Source organism: Aplysia californica, unplaced genomic scaffold (assembly GCF_000002075.1).
Source record: "Aplysia californica isolate F4 #8 unplaced genomic scaffold, AplCal3.0 scaffold00718, whole genome shotgun sequence".
NCBI classification, from domain to species: domain Eukaryota; kingdom Metazoa; phylum Mollusca; class Gastropoda; order Aplysiida; family Aplysiidae; genus Aplysia; species Aplysia californica.
In genome coordinates this window covers 153,272-164,574 of record NW_004797988.1, presented here as the reverse complement: position 1 = coordinate 164,574, position 11,303 = coordinate 153,272, and the positions used below count along the sequence as shown (strand labels likewise).

The window sequence follows — 11,303 nt, the reverse complement described above, 5'->3', positions numbered from 1 at the left end:
AATAGGAATGGAGGGCTTGACATCATACTTCAGGATTTAAAAAAAATAATGATTAAACAGACACACGTGCACTCACACACAAAGGGCATAAGTTTACATGTACATTTATATAATTTATAGAAGTCTGGAAATTTTTTTAGTCAGCTTGGTTGTCACCCTGGACTCATTTGTTGTTGATCCTGATTTTTTCCCCCCCCCAAATCCCGAATCCCCCCCCCTTAAATCCTGATTTTTAAAATTTCATAGAGTGGCAGGTCTGAAACTTGTAGGGACCGTAGATGGTAAGGATTACTCCAATCCAGTGTGTCCACAGGTGGCAGATAGTGGAACGGCCTCTAGATATAGATCTTAGCTGCGAATATCTAAATAAGCAGTCGCAGACCAAATGGCGGTGAGGATGGAGGGCGCGGTGAAGACTATGGTGTGGCATCCCATTCTTCATTCAAGTGAAATGTAAAATTAAATACCCTAAGTGCCCGGTGAAAGACTTAAAAATTTACCCCCAAAAATTCGAAAATATTACCCAATGTTAGGACAAAAATGCCAATTTCTTCGATTTTATTATTTTGCCGAATGCCTGATTTCACCACTCTTTGCAACACATGAACAACTGCCGTGCTACAGAAATTATGAAATGGTTCACTGAAACGCTCTATAATAATATAGTACTGTTAATTTTTCATATAAATTCTTCTATAGCTAGTTCACTTTTGTCCACGTTAAACAATTCTAGCTCATAATTTAGTAATATACCAATAGTCGTGTAACTTTGCATGGCATTTCTGGAGGCCAGCGACCAAACATAAATATTGGAGGAGAAAAATTTTGATACAGTTTACACATTTCTTTATTTGGCATTTTGTTAAATAGGCTACCACCCTTTGGGTGCATGCACAAGATCTCATGATCTACTGTGATCTGGCCTTGTCAGTTTCATACCAAATCTGTCTAGACATTTCCTCATGTCTAGAAAATTACACCTGACTGCTGGACCATGTGTTTCATTGGCATGCGTTTGAAGCATTTCAGTATGATGTTTATGAAATAGGTCAACTTTTCAGTGTTTTAGGTGTGTGTTACTTGTAAATTTATTATTTTAATACCACTTTTCTAACGTCTAAGAATATGTGTCGGAGCCTTAGCTTGCAGTGACCTTTATAAATGGGCTTCTAGATTCTGTTGGTCATCCAACTTTCAGACCTGTATGCAAAGACCTTAAAGTCTTAAGATTAGACCGCGATTTGTTTTTATCTTGGACTTGTTTTAACTGACAGATTCAAAGTGAACAAACAAGCAAGCTGTAGTAGCAAGTGGTGGCCGCTTGGGCTCAGTGAGCCTCATTCCACCTCCGGTCACGCAAAGTTCTTTTGGGTTAACTATACATGACATCCTTAACAGGGCTTGAATTAGGTGTTCAAGAGGGCAGGCAAAAATTGCCTAGGTGTGGCCTAAAAATCAGAGGGCATCGAGGCAATTTGCTAGGGCACCAAGGCAAAATTCACTGGGGATCATTTTGTTGATTAAAGTTGGTAATACTGGGTCATGCATCACAGCGTTTATAACGATACAATTTATTCTTACTCTCTACAAAAGTATAAAGTTATTGGAACATTATAAAATTTGTAAAATTATGAATGAAAAGTAAGTAGAATCTAAATCACAGTAAAATCACATCAAAACAAAAGCACTAAAAGTAATAGTTTTAAATCAGACGATCACGATTGCATCTGACATAAATGCCTTTATGACTACCCCTCACTGATTGGATTAAATGCATGTGTATGACTGTTGGAAATAGGGCACAATAGAAAACAGTGAATGATTTGACCAGTTAGGTGAGACATTGGTCATTAATGAGATTCAAACAGAGTGGTTTTCAGGCGGTGTAGTGATAAAATGAAAACAAATTTTGAACTTGCATGTAAGAAAATGAGGAGTGAAAACAACTTATGAACTTGTATGGAAAAAAAAGAGGGAATAACTAAAAACTGTTGTTAAACAGTTATGAGGTTATGACTATGATAAGTGAAAACAAGTTTTGGAAATATGTCTTAAAGTGTGTTGTATAAAAAAGACCTAAACAATCAGCATGTCATATGACTTAATGACTGGATCAGAATATTGAAAATATGTTTGGCACACACAATATAGAAAAAGACTGGCTTACTGAGGTTTGGTTATCATTGGTGTGAGTGTGTTTGCACTAGCCCTGACAAAATTGACACAATTGTCAAGCTGAGCAGTGTCTGACTGAAGTTTTGATGAGATTTCAGACAACTCTGACAGGATGTCTTCATACACCCCCCCACCCCCCCTTCCTCACGTGTATCTTAAAAAAAAAAAATCAATAATTTCCCCCTATTCCGGAGTCCCATACTTCGCGGCATTCAGACTTTGAATGAACTTTGGTGACCCTAACAACCGGTGCTCACACGATGCCGTATCTTGTGATGTAGTTTCAATGACCGGTCACGATGGCGAACCCGACAAGACGCTTGTACATTGTATAACTTTCTTTTCTTTTTTACCCCACAAGTGACAGCACAGGACAAATTATATTGATTTATTTTCATGGCGTCACATTAAAAAGAATTAAAAACAAGGGCACGGCAAAAATTGACGCGGTTGACCCTGTGATTTTAAGGGCATTGCGGCAAATTGCCGCAGTCTATTTCAAGCCCTGCATTAATTTTTTTGGTCATATTATTATGTGCTTGGCTGAATGATCAGTGACACAGGTCGTAATTTTAAAATATTTGGAATTAAATTTGATTTTAAAAGAAGCTCATCAATAAAATGAAGACAAAGACAAGTCACGGCATTGTTTGTTTTGACAAAGAATAATCTTGAGATATTTTTCATTTTCAGAGGACAATGGCTCGGGGTCAGCAAAAAATCCAGTCCCAGCAGAAAGCAGCTGCAAAGAAAGCAGCCGATGCCAAGAAGGGTGGGAGCTTCCAGGATCAGAAGAAAGCAGCAGCAAAGGCCCTCACTCACAGTTGTCCTGTGTGCAAGGTAAACTAGGTTCCAAAAATTGAAAAACTAACACTACAGCATGGGTCATGTGAAGCGTGCTGACAAAATTAGTTACTTCTCGGATACAAGCCTTAAGGAAATAGATGCATCATGCTTTTAGGTGAAGTTTTTACAATAAGTATGAAATTATTAAAGACAGGTTATAGTTAAAGAACGTGGCATCAGTAGAAAATCTAAAATTTGACCCTTACATGTCGTATTTTGGCCAATATCTCCTTTTGTGGATTGCGAGAAGGAACTCACTTTGGTCAGCACGTCTCAATATGTTTTACAAACTCTAGTTGATTTTGATGTTCTATGTGGAGGTGGTTGTCTGTGTGCAGGGGGTGAATGGAATTCAAAATGCAGTCTGATGTGAAGTTTCAAAGTAGATTCATGTAGTAATTGCAAAGTAAGAGTAAATGTGTCTCCTTATGTGCGGCAGGATGTTTTGTCGTGCATGACAGTCACTAGCGATGTGTATCCTTTTGTGCAGCCACATCGCGCCAAAAGTTTCAGATACAATCGGCGAAAGCAACAAAGCTGTCCGCTTATATTATATGCGCGGCGCAACGTTTTTGTATCTGTCTTAATAAAACCCTATCCGTACGTCATGTTTTACTATCATATATATATATCCATACAAAGTGGGGAACTCTGTGCCACCACTTTCAAAAAAGGAAGTTTACTCGTTAATTCGATCCGTACGCTTTGCATAGCAGTTAGTCAAAATGATTTTTTGAGAAATACTGAAAGTTTCAAAGAGATCTTCGCACTAGAAGTATTCTACAATGTGAAGAATACAACCCCGGGGGGTACAAAATCAAAACGACCTCAGGGCGTATGGATGATAATAAAGTAATACAGTATAAAACGGATAGCTCGAATTCATTGGGGTCGGCCTCGGTAGCTCAAGGTGTCCTTCGTTCGGGGGATACATACGTGAACAGTGTTGTGGCATTGGCTTTTTCAGGGAATCAAGCGAAGCCACAAAGATTGGGTCGGAACAGAGATTTTTCTTTTTCCGGTCATTGTCCTTGATGAGATAGGTTAAACCTATGCGTCCCGTCTTAAATTTAGAATTTGAGAGAATTTGAAAAAGACAGATTGAGAATGAGAAACATGATCTGAGCAGCGCTTTCGAGTTTGATTGGTAATGAGCCTAACGGTACAAACGGAGACTCTTCAATTGCGCGGGTCAGTGTGAGCGGTCTTTAGTCTGCATCAATCGAATGGTGCCTTTTCACATTTGTCAAAACATGAACAGGGTGACAAAATAAGCATATCTAAAAAATAATCAACAACAATGCAATGTCCTTTGCTAAGAGGGGTGGGGAAGCCGATCGTGTGATGCACAACCCCTACTCTCGCCCGCTCCACACAAGCCTAGCTAGGCCTTGGACCTGGGCACGCACAGAGGGCACACATGTCGAGCGGTGTGCTTAAAAAAAGCACAGCTATCTGCTTTTATGTGTGTGTGTGTGGGGTGGTATTTTACCGACCTTGCCTTTTTCTGTTTTCAAAAATTGTTATTTTGTATCAAGTGCACCTCAAAGGACTTTGACTTTAGACCTCTACGATGGCGTAATTAGTTTGACTATTCAGTGTTTGTGTTCGAGCTTCGCTTAATTTTCTCACAAAGATAAAGAAGAAGAAACGGGACGGCAGGCACAGTTTGACGGATGCATGATTTCGGGTAATCTGTGTTCGACCTATCCGGTTCATACTGTAAATGGTTTGTATTTTTACCTGTGCTGTCACAAATGGAAAGCACTGGCTTTCCGACAGGGTCACGGTTGCCTCATTTCCGTATTGTAACAAATGGCCATATTCGAAGATGGCTGCCAGGTCATGTCGTCACACAAAGGAAATAACTTACAAAAACCAGTTTTTTTCCAATATGCTTCAATATACGTTAATAATGTTTTTTGTTCAATGTATTTCAAAAAATGGTCTGGAGGTAACAGTTTACATTGAATAGTCCTGAGTCTAATTTTGTTGTTTTGTTTTTTTAACAGACAGCAGAAAAAGGATGAGGAGGAGGAGGAAGACTGGAGAAGGAGGTGGAGGTAGACGAAGAAGAGGAGGAGGAGGAGGAAAAAAGAGGACTTACACGGGGTTGACCATGTATGGAATAATAAATGTCAAGGGCTTGTAGAAATCCCAGCTGATGGGCTTTGTACTTGCCTGTCCCTTTTCCCTCAAGTGCACTTTTTGTCCAAATGTGTCTCTCAGGTTTTTCTGCTTCTTCCTGCATTTCTGATCTTTCAAAGAATAATTGGTTACCGGGTATTTTACAAAAACCCATTATTTAAAATATATTTTTGAAAAAAGATTGTCCAATCCTCTTCTTCCTTCTTCTTATCATCCCTCAACTGCACGAGAAAGGGCTGACAGAAGTTGCTGGTGTTTTGGCTTTTGCCATCAGTGCCAGGTTGATGACTAGTTTAGACAAACTTGTCTCATTCTCATGGTCCACTTCCTGTAACTCCTTTTTTGTTGTTGTTTTTTAGCATTTTGCCTCATTCTTAGAATATTTGATCGGAGTTTTTGTTTATTATAATTGAATGTGCTCAGTCAACTGGATTTTTTATTTTTTCAACTGTCCAGGCCTTGATGCCAGACCCAAAGACATTCAAGCAGCATTTTGAAAACAAACATCCCAAGGCCCCTTTGCCTCCTGAGCTGCAAGAGGTGTGACGACAGGTATGATTATTTCTCTTCTTCCTCCCCCCATCTTTAGCTCTCTCTCTTTCTCTTGTTTCTGTCTCTGTCTGTCTGTCTCTGTCTGTCTGTCTGTCTGACTGTCTGTCTGTCACTCTCTCTCTCTCTCTCTCTCTCTCTCTCTCTCTCTCTCTCTCTCTCTCTCTCTCTCTCTCTCTCTCTCTCTCTCTCTCTCCCTTTCTTTCTTTCTTTCTTTCTTTCTTTCTTTCTTTCTTTCTTTCTTTCTTTCTTTCTTTCTCAGGGACCCTGAATTTTATTGAGAGACTGACTGTAGCTTGAAAATAAGTAGTTATTGAGAGACTGACTGTAGCTTGAAAATAAGTAGACACTCAATCACTTTTTAGTCATAACAGTGAAGCTCAGCTGAAAAGGAAAAGAATTTCCCATTTTTAAGATATTCACAAAAGTCAACAAAAGACATTGTGTTTAATTATAGATAAGAGCCAGGTAAAGGAACAAGCTCTTGTTCAACAAAGCCGCTTGTTGATTAGCCTTACTTATGTGGCTTTGTTCATTTTTGTCCTGTCATGAAACTCGTCTTCTCTTTCCTATTTCATGGGTCCATCAATGGCCCTGCATTGGGGATTATTACTCTTAGGCTATTTCATAGCCTATCACACATTGTTTTTTACGATAAACTTATCAGAGTCAAACAGTCTCTGTTTGCGAACCAATTTGAGAGGTCAGCTTCAACACCAACATGGATTGTTGATGCTTGCAAGAACTGTATTTTAGGCTTTTGAGCCTAGTCTCGTTTGTGCTGGAGTTGAGATCAGAGATAGGTCTTGGCGCTCATATGACCTTATGCAGTTGCGAGCATCGTAAAACCTCTACTAAAACTAAACTAAAAGAGATACGTCAGACAGCGGGCCATCACGCATATGGGCGAAAACATAGAGAACGCCAAGTTCGGAGACTGACCCAGTGAGCGCCGATAGGTATAAAAATTCCCTTATGATTTCCAACTTGCCCCACATACAGCTGGCAGACTGCAGGCGGCTTTAAACTCGGATCGGCGTTGTCGGCTTTATCGGAATCCAAACTACATTTTTATTACGCTGAAAAAGTGGGAATGGCGTCTCGCTGTCAACTCGCGACTGCAGTGCTTTCTTGTTGTATCTCCATTTTTTAACAGTGAAAATGTGACTTCTTCTTAAGCTCACTCTTTGTTGTGAACTGCTTTCACTGTATAAAAAATGGAGATGCGACAAGAAAGCACTGAGGTAGCGAACTCTCAATGCCGCCTCGCCGTCGCCAACTCGGGTTGAGCAGTTTGCATGACGTCACCCGACTGGACAGGGTACAATTTTAAATCAGTGTCATCAAATTAGGTTGGTCATGGAGCAGAATTACATTTTAAGCAATATTTCAGGAATTTAGATTTTTTTAAATCCCCAAATAAATGCTTCATAAAAACCAGCTGTGTTGTGGTGTAATTTTTTTCTTATATATCTTAAATATCTATATCTAGGCTTTAGGCGCCCTCTATGTGGAGTCAAGCAGACACCTACTGGCGCCTGTCCGCGTCGATCTTCAGCCGCTTAAGATTCGGCGTTCTCTATGTTATCGCCCATAGGCTGTCTGTGAGGATGGTGGGTCAGGGTAGAACATGAGCAGGGATGTAGACGGCAGTAGCCCAGGAGCGTCACTGTCATATTTTTTTCCCCCCTTTCTACCCGGGTCTCTGACATGTTTTTTTAATAAGACGAGTCGAAAGGCTATGGTAAGACTTGATAAAAGCAGCAGGGGACAAAGAAATATGCATGCTGAAGAGGCAATGTACACCTCTACTTGAATACATATATATCACGATAAAGCATTTAAGTTTTGGCGTGGCTCATATGAAATTAAAAAGAAAAAGTAAATGTTGTGAAAGCTTGATGCAATAGGCTTTGTATAGGGAAGCAACTGCTCCTGAAAGCAAGCACTTGGTTCTGTCCCTTTATCAGGATTCCTACGGCCTTCTTGAATTCAAGGAATCCTTGAAAACTCATTGAATGTGCATTCAAGTAAAAATCTCCTTGAAAAGTTCAATTTGAGGAACCTCCTTGAAAACTCCTTAAATTATGTCGGATTGGACATGTACAAAATTTTGTCGGACAATCGAAACTTTCCCTGACAATGAAGGAAGTGTTGTACAAAGATTAAACTAGTGTGGGTTTTTAGGAAAATCCAATGATCTATGTGAACTATTAGCGAATGTTGTCCTTGAATATCAAGAGAAAACGGTATTTTCACTGAAAACAAAGACAAAAATGGAATGTTAGGAATATCATCCTGCAATTAATGCTTGTTGATTTGTAAAGAAAATCTCAAGCATCATGACCATGTAGAGAAGTAGCATTGGGAGTGTCAAATTTCAACTTTCTAACTTGTTTCTTACATAGTTGAGTAAGACGTACTGAAGGCTCTTTATAACATGTGTGTCATGATTTTATTTCTTTTTGTGGCTTGTTTTTTTTAAAGATATTTTGATTTTTATTAGTGTTAGAGTACCTGTTCTAGTTTTAGGTCCATTGGATTGACATTCTGAAGAATCTGCTATCAATCCCTTGTGATTCTCTCAAATTCATGTTGAGAACATTTTATGGTATGTGGATAGTCACTGGAGTTTTAACTGATTCAATTTTCTCTCCATGATACCCTCAGATGGTCCAATAGGATGGAGCTAGTCTGCACACATCAGCACAGTTGACCTGCTTGTCTGACTTGACTGCGGGGAAAAGGGTCGATTGTTTCCCCTCATCTCATCCAAATTCTTCATTGTTACGTTCTGTGTGTAGTACGACTGTTGATCTGTTCTTCTTGAACGTATGGGTGTATTGTCTCGCAAAAGTTTTTGTCTGTCTGTCTCTGCAAAGCTTGCTATTTGCAGTATGTATATTTTGAAATAAGTATTTGTTGGGAGAGGGATGGCTTTTTGTGTGTGTTGGATTTTGCCTGGTTGTGGTTTGTTGTGTTTTTCCTGATATTTCTGAGAGATGCATCAAAAGACATTTGGATCAGGGAAACTTTCCACATTTGAAGCACCCCTCAGCGACAGTCTTGGATCTACGTATCTCAGCGTTCTTGGCTCTCGGCCTTGTGGACATTTTCAGTACGGCATGATTCTGCTCGCCAGAACCAGCTTGCTATCAAATTTCCATCCACTTTCTTTCGTACTTTCATACATCATAATGTCAGTATGATAAATTAAGTTGCAGAGAACAAATATATGGAGGGGTTATTTTTTTTTCGTTTGAATTTATCATGGGTGTGAGGTCAGTCCAGAGACGTCTCTGTATGAAGAAATGTTTTCCCCTCTGTCTCTGATGTAGGAAAACCCGCAGTCATTCCCAGCTCGGCTTGGCTCTACCAGCAAACTAACTTAATTTGTACATTTTGTCGCAGTGAAGGCTCACTCACACTGACAATACCCTGTTACTGCTCTGATTGTTGTTATGGCCGACAATAGGAATGTGCTACCTTATATGAACTGAAGTAAAAAAAAAAATGTATTACATTCATCAAAGAATTGTTGTCCTTTAATGATTGGTTCTTTATGTGTTGTTACTGACATGTGTATGTTCTGTGTGATGTGGCTATCCGCTCACCTACACAAACACACACACACACACACACACACACACACACACACACGCACACACACACACATGTATATCATATGTATATCATATGTACACACAGACATTTCCTTTTCCCATTCCAAATGAGGGATCGACACGAGCATCGTCCTGGTGTAGTTCATACTTTTGAGTGATGGATACTCTATTGTTACACTTTTTTGTTTGGGCTGAACTCCCAATGTTTATATAGGGCTTTGTGGTGTGTGTGTGTGTGTGTGTGTGGTTGCTGGTAGCTTTTGTTCCTGCGGGTTGTCTGTGTGTGCTCCTTCTGCCCTTGTAGTGTAATTTGTGACAGGTCAAACATTTCAGGTGGGTGGTTGGAGGGTGCTCTGGTGTGGTTTGCTGCTTCTTTCCTATCAAACATCTATCGTCCTTATCTCCCCTTCTTCTTTTTTATGTTTGTTACTCTCTTGTAACTCCTCTAATCGTCTGGCGCTCATTTGACCTAATGCAGTTGCGAGCGCCGTAAAACAATTACTAGAAAAAACATTTCAGGCTTTGGGAGAAAAATGAGTTTGAGCAGCCCGCTCTTGGTTTAGGCCTTTATTTATGTAGCCAGTAACAGTATTAAACCCATACAGCTTATCACTTCAGTTTCTTTGCAGAATAGACATTTTTGTCTGTTAGTCTAATTTTTTCAAAATTATTCTGCAAAGAGTTGAAACCCTGTTGTTTTGAAAGCTCATCTGACCGCTACTCCCCACTCCAGGCTGATAAATGACAGAAAAAGCGTGTTGTGTCTATGGTTTGTGTAATGTGGTGAGGCTCTTGTGGTAATTGCTTGTCTTTTCTTTTTCCATCTTATCTGGATGCCCTTCAGCAGCCTTATTGTCACACTCAGATTTATCAAGGCGTTTCTTTTTTTTGTTTAAAGTGTTGTCTTTTTTTTTAGATGTAGGCCTACTTGGAGAGCTCCTGTTGTTCTAGGTTACGGTCTTGAGTTGAGGTTTCATTGTCAAAGAGCAAATGTTCACTTAAGTTCATAAGGTTTCAGATTTGCTGAACACACATTGAAGACTGGTACTAACATAAGGTTTCATGGGTGGTTGGCAGGTGTTCTGGTGTGGTTTGCTCCTTCTTTCCCATCAAACATTTACCGTCCTAATCTCTCCTTCTTTTACCTTTCTGTTACTCTCTAGTGACACCTGTAATCTTTGGCATTTATCTGACCTGTTTGTGTTGCAAGTGCCAAAAATCTCTTACTAAAACTTAAAACATGTCATTAGGTTTTCCACTTTCCTGGTCAGAGAATAAGATGAAGCCTTGAAAGACAATCAAAGGTATTGTTTGTGTGCCCCATACACCTTCTTTTAAGGGACCTTGGCATTGGCCTTTGACAAGTGAAGAGAGAGGAGGCTGGCCAGGCATTGTGTGAGACTATCCCAAGCCAAAACATGAGACAACTGTGATCAGTGTAGGGAATGGCATGGATTAGGGAAAGGCAAGGGATGGAACTTTGTCTGTAATGTATAACAGAAGAGAAAAAATATCTGCTACAATTAGTAGTGGTACTGTGGGTTGATGGTAACTTGGACTTGACTAGCCCTTAGCTTTGTTAATTAACTAAGTGCAGTAAACAAAAAAACAAAAAAGAAAGTTGATTGGTTCCAGTTTTCGGTTATTTCTCTGTTCTCAGTTTTTGTCTCTTCATTCATTCCCCCCCAACCCTGTTCAGCAGTGAGTTTGGTGGGCTTAGCGTACTTAGTGAGGAAACAAAGAATAGGTCATGGTCGTTCAGTATTGTTAAAGTTGTTTTGTGGATCTATTTGTTGTGTGTTTTTGTTTTTTGTTTTTCTTTTCCTTTCTTTCCTTTTTCTTTTTTCCAATTTGGTTTTAACGTGTACTTTTGTTGGTGTCTTTAGGTGTCACATTTGATTTACCTTTATATTATCACTATTTCCTGGTGTTGGAAAAGCTTTTTCATTTATTTAATGGCTA

General features: G+C 39.5%; 1 protein-coding gene across 1 annotated transcript in view; it reads left to right on the top strand.

Moving 5' to 3' along the window:
• LOC101852357 (zinc finger protein 706) overlaps positions 1-8,616 on the top strand; it is an 11,144-nt gene extending 2,528 nt beyond the window's left edge. The window contains exons 2-4 of the mRNA XM_005108757.3: positions 2,869-3,015; positions 5,626-5,721; positions 8,389-8,616. Coding sequence (XP_005108814.1) covers positions 2,875-3,015; positions 5,626-5,715 — 231 coding nt within the window. The 5' untranslated portion in view covers positions 2,869-2,874 and the 3' untranslated portion in view covers positions 5,716-5,721; positions 8,389-8,616. The remainder of the gene's footprint in view (positions 1-2,868; positions 3,016-5,625; positions 5,722-8,388) is intronic.
• Positions 8,617-11,303: the final 2,687 nt, after the last annotated feature.